Source organism: Macrobrachium rosenbergii, chromosome 54, assembly GCF_040412425.1.
Source record: "Macrobrachium rosenbergii isolate ZJJX-2024 chromosome 54, ASM4041242v1, whole genome shotgun sequence".
Lineage (NCBI taxonomy): Eukaryota > Metazoa > Arthropoda > Malacostraca > Decapoda > Palaemonidae > Macrobrachium > Macrobrachium rosenbergii.
Genome location: NC_089794.1, coordinates 17,508,540 through 17,524,233, shown reverse-complemented (window position 1 = coordinate 17,524,233; position 15,694 = coordinate 17,508,540). Strand labels below are relative to the sequence as shown.

General features: G+C 36.0%; 1 protein-coding gene across 1 annotated transcript in view; it reads left to right on the top strand.

Moving 5' to 3' along the window:
* The window catches only part of LOC136834592 (uncharacterized), a 113,031-nt gene that overhangs the window by 73,457 nt on the left and 23,880 nt on the right, over positions 1-15,694 (top strand). Inside the window, exons 21-27 of the mRNA XM_067097172.1 lie at positions 2,699-3,593; positions 4,470-4,476; positions 4,794-4,890; positions 6,064-6,127; positions 13,009-13,220; positions 13,873-14,011; positions 15,193-15,317. Of these exons, the coding sequence (XP_066953273.1) occupies positions 2,699-3,593; positions 4,470-4,476; positions 4,794-4,890; positions 6,064-6,127; positions 13,009-13,220; positions 13,873-14,011; positions 15,193-15,317 (1,539 nt within the window). The remainder of the gene's footprint in view (positions 1-2,698; positions 3,594-4,469; positions 4,477-4,793; positions 4,891-6,063; positions 6,128-13,008; positions 13,221-13,872; positions 14,012-15,192; positions 15,318-15,694) is intronic.

The window sequence follows — 15,694 nt, the reverse complement described above, 5'->3', positions numbered from 1 at the left end:
AAGAAAAATCTACTGATTTTTTTATTTGCAAGGTGACGGCACTCTTGGCAGTGAGTACCGAGACGTGCAAATAACTGATCGAAATATGAGATTATGACAGAAATAACGACATTTTCATGCTTCGTGAGATTGGGACAGCTTTCTTTTTTTTATCCTGAGGAGTACAGAGACGGGCAAAAAGTGATCAGGATACGAAAAAAAGGGCGACAGATTTTGTTTTTTGCGTAGCAAAGACAGACTTTTTTAATTTCTGAGGCAAGATTATAGAAATACTGATTTTATATAATAATAATAATAATAATAATAATAATAATAATAATAATAATAATAATAATAATAATAATAATAATAATAATAATCACCTGAACTATCTTATAATGATAGTGGTAATAGTCGATGAACTAGGAGGCAATTCCTTATTCAAGATGCACTGAAATTCTTCGTTGCATCAAATTTCTTTCATCAAGTTTCTCAATTCAAAAAAAATGAGAAACAGCATTATGGGGGAAAACGGGAGACAATACTAAAATCCTTACGGACCAACGCCGAAGATCCACGGACTCGAGATCCAACCAGATAAGTACCACAGCCTCTGTGTAGACAGCTTTCACTGAGAGAGAAACTGAGACCAAGTAGACGAACGTAGACTGCTGTTATCACGTAGACTATCGTAGAAGAACGTAGTAGACAAGATATAACACGTAGACTAATTTTTAATGACTATGTTACTTACCTACCACTACAGGTAGACTAACAGCTGTGTAGAACTGACTATAACATTGTAATGCACATATATATTAGTTTATATATATGTATGTATGTATATATATATATATACATATATATATATGTATATATATAAATATATATACATATATATACATATATGTATAATATATATATATATATATACATATATATATATATATATATATATATATATATATATATATATATATATATATATATAAATGACATATTTAGAGAACTGTGTTATAATAAAAAATTGTTGTATATTTAAATATTGCACTCACAAAAGTATTTAAATATCTAATTGCATTCGTTGCCTTTGTCTTAGATATTAAGAGTATCCAAAAGTATATAATAGATTATTAGATATCTGAATACCTTAGAATTATTAGGACGCTTCATTCATTTCAATTTTTACGAAATAACATCTTAACTTTTGCTTATCTGTCTCTGTACTGTTGTAGAAATCAACTGCTGTTCACAGGTAGATAGTAAGCGATCATGTACTGAATGAACCCAGGTCTTTAAAAATAAAAAAAATTAAAAATTAAACTTAAATAGTTGTCTAGAGAATCAAATATTTTTAGAATCACGATACAAATAATTTTTTTTATCATCAAAGATGACAAGAGTTGTACCTATTCTGAATAGATATATTGCCAGTTGAACCTACAAGACTGTCTAGTTCAATTGGTTTCTTTTGAAATGAAAATAACAATCAAAGATTATTATCCAGCATTCAAGTTACCAAGCACGATGGCGGTTCAACATTAAGTATTCAGGTTACCTAGCACGATGGCAGTTCAACATTAAGTATGCAAGGTTTCACAGTGCTTACTCTCAGACTATGAGTCCATTCAGATATTCTCAGTCAGTTCATTCAAACGCTGGGTTCATTCATAATCTCCATATAGTAATTTCATTCAGAAGCTTTGATTAATCCATACACTCACAATTACGTCATTCAAACTCTGTTATTTTATAGAATTTATAGTGATTTGATTCAAACTCTAGGTCTTCATACCTTCATATAGGGTTCATTTAGGCTATGTTCGTTCTTAGCCTCCATACAATTTTCATTCATCTTTTCTGTTCATTCATTTCCTTATAGTAATCTCATCTAGACTCTGTGTCTTCACGGTAATTTCATTCAGACTCTTTTCTCGGTAATGACCTCTGTAGTAATTCATTCATACTCTGTGATCATTCATAAACTTTGTAAGTTTATTCATAACTTTCGTCGTAATCTCATGTTATAGCTTTCGTAGCACATTTATCCAGACTGTTCATTCATAACCTTCCATTCATATAGTGGTTATAATTTCACCCACACACTGTCAATCCATCTTCATAGTAACTTCCTTTAAAATCTGAGTCCATTATTCTTGCTATCCTGCTAACAATGTGAGTACTTTGTTTGTAAAGGGAGTGCATTGTGTGTATGCATCTTGAATATGGATTCTTATCACCTGCAAGGTCATGTCTGTCCTCTCCTTATTTTCATTACTTACAGGATGCTTTATCGCCCCTTTCCTTATTTCCTTCCACAGATTTAAAATGCCCTTCTGATTGCATTACATGGCCCTTCTATAATTTTGCATTATGTGTTTATAATACTTCAGGTATGAAATTGATAATGAATCTGAATTTGCATGAATGATTCTTACGGGTGTCTGAATTATTGCTGTGTAAGTGCCTGAGATTCTGTGTCTGGCTAATCCCCTAAATGCCATTCTTTGACAAATCCTTTCTTCGTCATATATTCCTCATTCTTCTTCGTTTGCTTCTCATTCTCATCTGTTTCAATATGTCATTGCAACTTAGTCACCAGGAATTTTGTCACTTGTATCACATAATTGTACTTTGTCACCTGTATCACATAAACGTCTGCATTTCCTGTGCCACACATAGATGTAGAAGCATAGTCTCTGCTTATTATCACTTACAGGTTCAGCTGGTGGAGGAAGCTTTGGAGGCTCTGGAGGCTCTGGTGGATCTGGAGGAGGTTTTGGAGGAGGTTCAGGCTCTGGTGGATCTGGAGGAGGTTTTGGAGGAGGTTCAGGCTCTGGTGGATCTGGAGGAGGCTTTGGAGGAGGTTCAGGCTCTGGTGGGTCTGGAGGAGCCTTTGGAGGAGGTTCAGGCTCTGGTGGATCTGGAGGTGGATTTGGAGGCTCTGGGGGATCTGGAGGAGGCTTTGGAGGCTCTGGGGGAACTGGAGGTGGCTTTGGAGGCTCTGGGGGATCTGGAGGAGGATCCTTTGGAGGTGGAGGAGGAGGAGGAAGTTCGGGTGGAAGTGGTGGAGGATTTGGTGGATCAGGAGGGGGAACTGGTGGTGGAGGAGGAAGTGGAAGTGGAGGCTTTGGAGGCTCCGGAGGGTTTGGTGGCTCTGGAGGTTCTGGAAGTTCTGGAGGCTTTGGTGGTTCTGGAGGCTCTGGAAGTTCTGGAGGCTTTGGTGGTTCTGGAGGCTCTGGAAGTTCTGGAGGCTTTGGTGGCTCCGGAGGCTCAGGAGGCTTTGGTGGCTCTGGAGGTTTTGGTGGCTCAGGAGGCTTTGGTGGCTCAGGAGGCTTTGGTGGCTCTGGAGGCTCTGGGGGCGCTGGTGGTGCTGGAGGCGCTGGTGGCGCTGGTGGCGCTGGAGGCTCTGGTGGCTTTGGTGGGTCTGGAGGCTCTGGGGGCTTCGGTGGAAGCGGAGGCTCCGGAGGCTTTGGCGGTTCTGGAAGTTCTGGAGGTTTTGGCGGCTCTGGAGGATCCGGAGGAGGGTTTGGTGGAGGCACACGACCAGGAGGAGGGGGAGGAGGAGGAGGAGCAGGAGCAGGAGGTGGAGGAGGCTCCGGCAGTCCAGGTTTGTTGCATTTTGCTTAAAGATTTTTTTTAAAGGCATCAAAAGAACGATTTCCCTTCTCTTCTTTCTCACAACAGGTTTCGGCCATCTCCCTTCATTTGTCAGTGCCAAGGCGACTGCTGCTTGCATACGGGTGCTTTGACCTCCTTAGTGACCTTTGTGAACATAAAATTCCTCCTCTAAGAAAAACTAACCTTTTGACCTGAATGACTTTCAGAGCATTACCAAACAGAAAATGACACCCAGATTACCTGAGAAAAACGCTGACTTATTTTTCATAGATAAAAACCACCTCCAATTTCCCAAGTAACTTTCAGGGTTTTATTTACTAGAGAATAATACCCTGTTGACAAAAAATAAATTAGCCTATTTTGACCGCAAAAAAGACATTCCTATCCCTCTGAAACGTTACCCTCTGGAGAAAAATATTTTGACTTCATAGGTAAAACTATAAACAAGACCCATTTTGACAGAATGAAGATGTTTATTGTGAAGTTTATAGTTTTGGTAATTTACAGTTGCAGTTTTATTTGTACATATTTTCTGTTATGGCAGACATTAACAACAGAGAAACACCATGACCTTTTCTCCTGGTTTTGAAAATTTACTAGCCACATGTACCAGTCTCCAGCAGGGATAATTGGATACAAGGTGCTATTTTATCCCTAAAGTTTACTTTATGGATTTCTAACGAAATTTACTATAAAAACCTCTAACTATAACCCAGAAATCCCTATGTGACTAAAACTAGATATTTCAGACTGAAAATACATAAACCTTTATAAAGATCATTCCCTTGAACAGACTCATATTTCTCTCTCTCTCTCTCTCTCTCTCTCTCATACTAATACTTTCATTCCTTTCGTATATTGTCCTTTAGTCTGTTGGTAAATGCATCAGCTTCGGTGGACGCTTGATCTAAACTAACCACAGCCCCCCAAAATAAGATCCTCTCCTGACCCTTTCCAACTAACAAACCCCCCAAAATAACAGACCCTTCTGAAAGAACGCTTCCAAGAAAACAGTCTTTTTTTTTCTCATACAGAACGGCTCCCAATAAATATTAACACGTTTCACACCCTGCCTAGCTAACTTCTTCTAGCTGAATAACTCAGCGCAGACCGCTCTACCCTAACTTCCACCACACCCTCATTCTTCCCTCTAAATAATAGACCCATTCGACCGACCTCTTCAAACTAATCAGACTGGGTTTTTTTTTTTTATGAATTCCCTTCATAGTGAACGGCTCCTAATAAACAATCTTTCCGCAGGAGGCAGTGTATCTCCAGGCAGACCTGATGGTAAAGTATCTTTTGGCTTGTGGCAAAGTTAGGTTTCAATGGTTGTCTTCCTTTGGTACCAGTACTTCTTAGCCTGAATTCAAGAAAATAACCCATGTTATGGAATTATAAAAAAATAAATGGGAACGTAACTGAATTCCAATAAGCGAAATCTTATACAGTATGTGTTTAACAATTGCCTCTGGACTGGTGATTCATTAAAAATCTTGCTAAGAGAGACTGACACAAGAGAAGACGCCAACGAAAGATGATTTTTTCGGAGATCTCGATCTAAGGATAATTTCCAAAAACCTCCAGCAATCCTCACTAATCTATGAATCCAATTAATTGTGTAATTATTAATTATTCTTTAAGAAATTTCCTATATGAACCATCGCACACTGATTTAATTGCATTAATAATTTAAATTTCATTTAAATCAAGTAATAATTTCCAGATTACTCCCAGGGATAATATGTTTTACGTTATCCAATATGGACGGCTCGTAATAAAATGTATAGTTGCTATTCCAAAAAATACGTATAAAAAATAAAAGATAAAACTCCTGGACAGTGCATGAACCTAAAACTATTAAACATTGCTTGATATATCACTAAAGTTTTCGTAGACAGTAGTATTGATTTTAATGAAGTCTAAACCTCTCATGTAGATTTGCATGTATCTAAATAATGATTTTATTCTTAGGTTAGTGTATACAATTACGTTTATATATACACATATACTGTATATATGTATATATGTATATATATATATATATATATATATATATATATATATATATATATATAAATATATATATATATATATATATATATATATATATATATAATGTATATGTATGTATATATGTGTATATATATAAAATATATATATATATATATATATATATATATATATATATATAGAATATATAGAAATTTTAATGGAAATATTTCATAACCATATATAAAAAAACTAGAATTATGTTTTTTGTTGCTACAATTTAATCAAGACCCCAGATATTAAAATTGCGACATAAACTAATGTGATGTGACGTCAATATTTTAAAACGCATAATACAACCTGTATTCAGACTTAATCTTAAACTGAGAAGATTCAACCAGAAATTTTTATGAAGGAGCTGTATCTTTTTATTTACCTCGCTAATTATGCATTCTGTTCCCTTTCTTCCAGTTGTCACCTGTCGCTTTGCCCCGTCCTACGATAAGGTGATGGGAGTAGATTTACGTGGAGCCAGGTAAAAGATAACGAATTGTTTCTTCTTATTGTTTTTCAAATCTATGCTTGGATCAGATGTTTTCTCGAGAAGGGTGGGGTTTTCAGGAGCTGCGTTTTATATATATATATATATATATATATATATATATATATATATATATATATATATATATATATATATGTATATATAAAATGATATGCATTCATATACTGTAATATATACTATACATATATATATATATATATATATATATATATATATATATATATATATATATATATATATGAATGTCTTTTTCTGTAATACCACAGTATAATATGAAGATAAAAAGGCCCATAAAACACTATTTGAACGTTGCAACCATATATTTTGAGTACTTCCTTTTATGCCCCTGTTCACTGGTAGAATATTTTACCAGTGAACAGGGGCACAGAAGGAAGTGCTCGAAGTATATGGTTGCAATGTTCAAATAGTGTTTTATGGGCCTTTTTATCTCACACACACACACACACACACACACACACACACACACACACACACACACATATATATATATATATATATATATATATATATATATATATACACACACACATATATATATATATATATATATATATATATATATATATATATATATATATATATATATATATATATATTCATGTATGTGTGTGTGTGCTTTTTTATGTGTTAAGAAATATTATATGTGTGAAGATTCTTTTTAAAAGGAGTGTTTCCTGAATTTAGCCTCCAAAATTCTTCATAACTCTGGTTATAACCAGTTTCCTCATGAACTTAGCTACATTCTGTTTTTGACAATGTCTTTTACTGCCGTCTGTACTTCGTTTTTTTTTTGTTTTACTGCGATTTCTTACAAAACTGACATTAAGATCTAAGATTTTACTCTCACATTGAAAATGAGTATTTGACATAAATATTTTTAGCAGCCACAGTGACCTTTCAACTTATAGATTCTCCTCGCAATATATTTGTGGCTACGTTTATCACTACAAGCCTAATTCCTATCGGGAAATAAACGAAGAATTTTTCACCTGCCTTGTCAGGTTTCGAGGGTTTTTACCTCTAGGATATAGGCCTATAGTGCAGGGCCGCCCAAGTTGCTTGGTCTGAGGGCCACTCTTGAAAAAGCAAAAAGTCATGCGGGCCTCCTGTGTGTATGCATGTATGTGTGTGTATATGTACATGTATGTATTTTATATATATATATATATATATATATATATATATATATATATATATATATATATATATATATATATATATATATATATATTACTCAGAATTTAGAATAAGAAATTTCTATAATAAAAAAAGAAATATACTTTTACTTCTTTTTCCTTTGCGGGCCACTTTCAAAATCAAACGGGCCACAAGTGGCCCACGGGTTGGACGGCCCTGTTATAGTGATGAGCCTGAAATGCGAGCGAATCGTGAAGTTAAGATGTCATTGTGACGATTAAAAATACAATTAATTATATTTAGTAAAAGTGACCAGTACAGTTTGAATAAATACTTCGACACATGTTATCTGACCGGGTTAATTTATTATCTTCTAGATACTTTCATTTCCTCATTTAACATGAAGCCTTCATTTCCTTTGGACTATTTTTAGATCTTTTATGGTTTTTTATTTACGTTGTAATACATCTTTAGGTTACTTTAATATTCGTCGTTCTATATCTATAAAGTCCAGCTATGGCTTCATTCTTCTTCCGTCAAATAACAGGTGGGATGTCTCAGATAAATACTTTTTAAATCGTAGTTTTTGACCTTACATAATTTCTACAAGTTTCTTTCGATCCCACATTTAAAATATATCAACTCCCTTACGCCTGTATTCTGCTGAGAATCTCATTAAGTAATAGATATGAAATCTCAGAACTCTATTTTCAACTCTTTAAAGCGAAGTGATTACTTAGAAAAGATTATTTATTCTTTAATATTTGAAAACTGAGCATTTGTTTTTGTAGTTAGTTCGATGGTTTAGGATTATTAGATATTTTGAGAGCACCTTGAAATGCAGGAGTGATACCATATTCCCTGCGGGGAGTGGCGGATCAAGTGGAGGTGGAAGTGGATCCCCTGGTGGAGGATATCCATCTACCGGAACTGGAGGTGGCTCAGGGGGAGGAGGATTTAATCCGTCTACTGGGGGAGGAGGTGGATCAAGTGGAGGAGGATTTAATCCATCAACTGGAACTGGAGGTGGATCAGGTGGAGGAGGATTTAATCCATCCACTGGAACTGGAGGTGGATCAAGTGGAGGAGGATTTAATCCGTCAACTGGGGGAGGAGGTGGATCAAGTGGAGGAGGATTTAATCCATCCACTGGAACTGGAGGTGGATCAAGTGGAGGAGGATTCAATCCATCAACCGGGGGAGGAGGTGGCTCTACTGGTGGAGGATTTAACCCATCAACTGGATCTGGCAGTGGATCAGGTGGTGGTTTCAATCCATCAACCGGAGTAGGAGGAGGGTACCTCCCACCAGTCAAACCCTATGGATATGGACCCAACGGCATGATGCGGAGTGGAAGAGATGCAAATGGCTTTGTGCCCTCCACTAGAGGTCTGCCCGATTTCAATGAGTTTGTGTCAGGATCTGGATGGCAGACAATATCACCTAAGAAAAGTTACGGCTACCAGGCTCTAGTGAGCACCAGCTGGAAGAGTTCGAGACCAGGCTCCAGTTACAGCAGCTATAGGCCGTACGGTGTCAACTATTACAATATCAGCAGGTATAGAACAGGAGTCTAAGATGTTACGATTGGGAAAGTCACCGGGAATCATGTAGGACAGTGAACTCACCCAGGGGGAACGTGGATCTGCAGTCGAGAGAGTGTTGAGAGAAATCACCATCCACATGGTAGTAGGAAAATGGATATGCCCAGGTGCTTCCTAGAGCTAGAAGCAACTTTCAAGATCACCAGCCACCTTGTAGGAGTAGTGGACTTACCCGGAGTTACGTGGGTCTGAAAACATTTTAGGGAGATCACCAGCCACCTCGTAGGAGTAGTGGACTCACCCAGAGGGACGTGGGTCTGAAAACATTTTAGGGAGATCACCAGCCACCTCGTAGGAGTAGTGGACTCACCCAGGGGGACGTGGGTCTGAAAACATTTTAGGGAGATCACCAGCCACCTCGTAGGAGTAGTGGACTCACCCAGAGGGACGTGGGTCTGAAAACATTTTAGGGAGATCACCAGCCACCTCGTAGGAGTAGTGGACTCACCCAGAGGGACGTGGGTCTGAAAACTTTAGGGAGATCACCAGCCACCTTGCAGTAGATCACTGGACTCAGCCGGGTGGGACATCATTCTAGAGGCTATAATGGAGTAGATTATCACCATCACCTAATATGAGGACAAGTATTAAGAAACCAAAGCATGAACTGATCTAGGTGATGAGAGTACCCACAAATCTAAACAGTAGTAATTAGTATTCAGTAATATTTCTAAATTATAGATCTTTAGTGACGGTATAAAAACTTGAAATCAGAATAGTTCACTAGGTGTTGAATCTTTCTTCAGAGCAAAGCACTTCATGGAATAGACAAATCAAGGATCAGTTTTAGGTGCCTCATGCAATAAAACTGATTTCTTTTATTTTTCTATGAAAAAATTTTGACTTCCTTTTGTTTGGTTGATAAACCTACCTGTGACCTTTCCATTCTAAGTTCGAAGTGACACCTAGTTGCAAATACTCAATTTCCACTTATTATGACAACCAGGAAGTCTGCATTGGTCTCATTTCAAGTTAGTTTAAACACCACAAGCTCTGAAAGGTATTTACACAAATTAGCTCCCAGACAAGACGCTCTTAAACTTGTTAACTCGAACTACAACTCAATTCCTTACAAAATCTGTCTAGATGGTAACTATGAATCGGTCTGGAATACCGTTTACCCTTTCTGTTGTAAAATTACTGTTATCTGATCGTAAAAATCATCTCTAATAGTTATTTGAATTCTTTGAGGAAATCTTAAGATTTCTTGGAGTTAAAAAAACTATAGATTTTAAATGGACACGACGTCGAAGATTCTTAACATCGGCTTCTAACTGGGGCTTTCAGCCTAAGAAATTGAAGTTTACTCAGCGTTTGACCTTGTATAATGAAACTGAGGTTTTGAAGCCTAAGATAAAGGACCTGAGCTTCGCCTTCACCTTTGGGCTTATTAATTAGATTTAAGCTTTGAAGCCCAGAACGAATGAGTCTCACTCTGGCTTTACTTCGAGGTCTACTAATTAGGAGAGATTTTTATCACTGTAATTCTAGATTTAGGTTAAAGCCTTGAGTGGAGGATTTTCAATCTTCGTTTACTTCGGATGGTACTGAAAACTTAGAATTAGGTGTAGTACTGAATCTCGCCAAAGGTACATTCACGGCACCTCAAAAAAAGATGTTAAATACATTTCTAAATCAGAAATTCAACTGAAAATCTTTGAGTTGACTTATATAAGGAAGTTTAATTTAAACCTTAACTAATGTCCTTCTTTGTTTACAAATCACGCATCAAATCTGTAGATTGGACCGTTTGATAAGACCAGTTTAACACAGTCACTAGTCTCTGTTTATGAATCATGGTGTAATCTCACAGCTTCTTCTTACCAAAATAGCTCAATATTTGCTATTGATTTTAAATGATTAAGCTAGTCCTGTGCTAGCACGGGCTCTTGCTTAACGAGCAGTCCATATTACATTATCCATTCCTAATATCCACTTCTTTCCTCTACTTCTAGAACAGAGAACAAGGATCAAGTTAAGCTGGTCAGACCGTAACACAGTATAACAAGTAGTTGATAAACTTACTGTAGATTCTCCAATAAACTCAATAACAGCAGTACAACAAGTAGCTGATAAACTTACTGTAGATTCGCTTATAAACTCAATAACAACAGTATAACAAGTAGCTGATAAACCTACTGTAGATTCTCCTATAAACTCAATAGATTCTACTTGGAAATACACTCAATACACTTCTGACATAATTCTCTTAAATATGCCTAAATGTACTTAGAAGGTTCGTCGTACACGCCGTATAACTAATAAAACCGGTGACTGATAAACTCATTTACATTCCAAATATGTTCCTAAAACAATATTTGCACGTACTTAGGAGTCACAAAATGCAAAACTCATACTTCCTCAAACTAGACTTGATGTTTGCTGCTCAATTTTGTTCGTTTTGGCTGTCATTATTATAGACTTCATTGGGTTTGCTGTTTCTTGATTTTCAAGAGGAAAATACCAGATTTAATCAAATTTCATGAATCGAAAAAATCTGTCGTGACTTTCCTTACAATTTGACATAGAAAATCCTGTCAGCACTAAGGAAGTAGACTATATTGTAATACATAAAATCTAGGCATTAGTGGTTTACTCACTGTCAAGGATAAAATTCATAAGATATCAGTAAAACCAAGTCAGAAATGAACCAAATTGAGTGGTGTTTTTTTTAATTCTATTTTACACCGTAGGGTCTTAGAAAACAACTAACATTGAACAAAGCACTCGTAGAAGAGTAAATATGCTTTTTATTGAGCTCTGCTATTTCAGTATTTTATCTACAAGGTATCTTTTTCATTACAATTACCAGATTCTATTTTTTTTCTTTATCTGTCACTTATGATGTTATGTTTTAATCTTATAACTATCACTTTGTATCTGTAAGTCAGTTTTCCTGACATTTTCTTATAAGTTTTATAAATGACTAGCAAACAGAAGTGAATCTAATCTTGCCTTTACAACGTCATTATTAACAAATTAGTTTTTGCTCTTCTTTGATTAACTGCTTTTCTCAATATATTACAAGTGTTCTTTACCTGTACTAATTATTCTGCAATATTTCCTTACACAATGTCATTTTTTAAAAAATTCTGTCATTCTTTGTTCCTGATTATTCGCTTTATTTTTCAGTTCTTTGTTTTATACCAATGTTTGTCATCACTATTATCTATTATTCTCTTCGACTTCGATGTCCTGAAACCACTTTAAAACTACTGTTTCTATAATGTTTTTGAAACTGATATTGGTCAGTGTGTTATTGATGGACATTTTGTTATATCCGTTTTGGAAAGTAACTTTCTTTCTAAATTTGCTTTATAAATTTACTTTTATCTTTAAGATTTATTTCAACATTACTTTTAATTGTTTACTTTGAGACTTTTGCGCCATTTATTATCCGTTGAAGCCTTTTGATATATATGAAAAATAAAATAACATTCCTTAAAGAGGAATGACTTTGTAATGCAAGTAAATATTATCTATAGCTTCCTATTTCTATATTGACCCAGAATGAAAGATTCTGACCCAGCTGTCTCAGAATTCAAATTTTTTTTTTACCCTGATTCCTCAATATCTATGGGAGAATTCATGATGTGGAGACCCGGAAACCAAAATCCCTGGTACAGATTAAAAAAATATATATGACCCAGAATCCAACATCTCTGACCTCGAATCCAATATATCTGACCCAAATTTCAGAATATCTGACCCAGAATCCAACATCTTTTACCCATAATCTAACATCTCTGACCCAAAATCCAAAAAATCTGACACAGAATCCAAGCTATTTGACCTAGAATACAAAATATCTGACCCAGAATCCAAGATATTTGACCCAGAATCCAAAATGTCTGACCCAGAATCCAAAATTTCTGACCCACAATCCTAAATTTTTAACCCAGAATCCAAAACATTTGACCCAGAATCCAACATTTTTGACCCACAATCCTAAATTTTTAACCCAGAATCCAAAACATTTGACCAAGAATCCAACATGTCTGATCCACAGTCCAACAATCCTAACCCAGAACCCAAAAATATCTGACCCAGAACCCAAAAATCTCTAAAATCTCTTCCATTCCCCCTGAAAAGAGAGGAGATGAGAGCTAGAGACCAGCTGGGCATCACCATCGACTGCCTGAAGGAATGTGACCGCCGAGGGAACAGGTGTCTAGCGGTCACCCTGGAAACCTCTCCAGCGACTGCCCAGAGGTGCTACTCCCTCGACTCCGCCGCTGGGGCAGACACCAGTCTCCTGACACCTAATCCTCAGGTGTCCTACTTTGAGAAAGTCTGTATACCAGGTGAGTGGTCGGGTAATATATCTGAGGGACGCCTGTATATATATATATATATATATATATATATATATATATATATATATATATATATATATATATATATATATATATATATATATATATATGGAACGTGATGAATATATAAATAAAACAAATTCCACGAAGGAAAGAGAAACAATGGAGCACCGCAAGGCCTTTTCGACTGCTATGTAAAGGACAAGAAGTCGAAAGGCCTTGCATTACTCCATTGTTTCTCTTTCCTTCGTGGAATTTGTCTTTATATATATATATATATATATATATATATATATATATATATATATATATATATATATATATATATATATATATATAAACATATATAATTGTATTTATATATATGTATGTATGTATATGTATAGATAGATAAATAGATAGGTAGACAGATAGATAGACGGTAGGGTGGATAATGTCACTATTACCATGGTTCCTTACCCTGAGTGGCACAAGTTCGAATCCCGGTTAAAAGAACTTAGCATATAAAATCATAATTCCTTCCGGTTATAAGTTATTCACAGAATTAATTGAATTCGATATTAATGAGTTATTTAGCCCTTATGTCTCCAATTTATTCAATATTCATCCCAAACTTTTAATATGTCTCACCCTTACCCAGAACGAGGCTGTGGCAAAGCCTGGACCTTCGTGCGCGTGCCCGGGTATGACCTGAACGTCAACGGGCGTGTGGTCAACAACGTCAGGTCAAGAGAGGAGTGCCAAGCTGAGTGCCTGAGAGCCACGGGCATTCCTTGCAGGTAAAGGCTTATTTTGGTGTTTATGTCCCCTACTATTTATTTATTTATTTATGTATCTATTTATTTGTTAATTTATCTGTTTTTTTGTTTATTTATTAATCTATTTATTTATACATTTCTTTATCAATAATAACGAAACTTAGATGGAAAACACCAGAGTATGATGGAACACTGCAGAGATAATTTTAGCCTGACAAGACCAAGGTTGGCCGTGTTAATTTTCCTTATTCCCTGAAGGTCATCCGTATTAATTTTCCATTTTTCGCTGAAGATCAGCCGTATTAATCTTTTTCTATTGCATCGTTAAAGCTCGCCGTAGTAATTTTCCCTTTTGTCACTGTAAATTAGCCATATTAATTTTTTCTTTTGTTTTTATCCCTGAAGACCACCCTATTCTCCCTTTTCCCTGAGGGTCAACCATATTAATTTTCCATTTTTCCCTTAAGGTCAGCCATATTAATTTTTTCACCCTTGCAGCATTAAAGTTAACCGTATTAATGTTTTCTTTTTTTATTGAAGACCAGTCTTAGTATATTTCCGTTTTTCTCCCTGAAGGTCATCCATATTTTCCCTTTTCCCTGAGGGTCAGTCATATTAAGTTTTCCTTATGCACCATTAAGGCTAGCCGCATTCTTTCCCTTTTATGCCGAGAATGTCAGCCAAATTCATTTTCCTTCTTTCTCTGAAGATCAGCCATATCATTTTTTTTCTTTTGCAGCATTCAAGTTTTCCATATTAATTCCCCCTCCCGTTTTTTCCACTGAAGATCACCTGAGGTAATTTTCCGTTTCACTTCTGATGATCAGCCGTATTAATTTTCCATTTTGTTGACTGAAGGTCAGCCGTATTAATTTTCCATTTTGTTCACTGAAGGCAGCCATTTGAAATTTCCCTTTTACCTAAAGGTCAGCCGTGTTAATTTTCCTTTTTTCCCTAAAGATCATTCATATTAATTTTCCCTTTTCTTCCTTGAGGGTCAGCAGTATTAATATTCCCTTTTTTCACTGAAGATCACCTGCATTAATTTTCCCTTCTGTCATGAAGGTCAGCCGTATTAATTTTCCCTTTTACCTAAAGGTCCGTGTTAATTTTCCTTTTTTTTTTTCCCCTAAAGATCATTCTTATTAATTTTCCATTTTACCTAAAGGTCAGCCGTATTAATTTTCCTTTTTTTCTTAAAGGTCAGCCGTATACGACAGAAGACAACGCACTTGCAAAATGATGCCGGAGACCAGGCGAACAGATCCGGACAAATACGGGTTCAGGTCACGTGACGTGGAGTTCATGGAGAACCAGTGCGCTCCAGGTGAGGTGGTTTCGAAGCATAGCTCTCTCTCTCTCTCTCTCTCTCTCTCTCTCTCTCATTAAGGTTTTCTACAGTCATTAACAGGTATGATGACCATGGCAGGATCACCTGCGCGGAAACCGTACTTATTCATTGTGGATATTAATTATAATGATAAGATTGATAAGAACAATTCAAGTTAATCGTTTTTATTAATTTTGTTTTAATGAGCAAGCATGCATATGGAAAAAAGTTTCAAAGGCCATTAACTTGTACAGCAAGCCTCTACAGAATATTTTCCCCATATGTAAAAACAGGATATAGAAAGGAAGAAGAAAACAGAAATACAAATTGTCTTCAAGCCTTCTTTCGTATTTTTCCACTCATCCAGGGCCTCC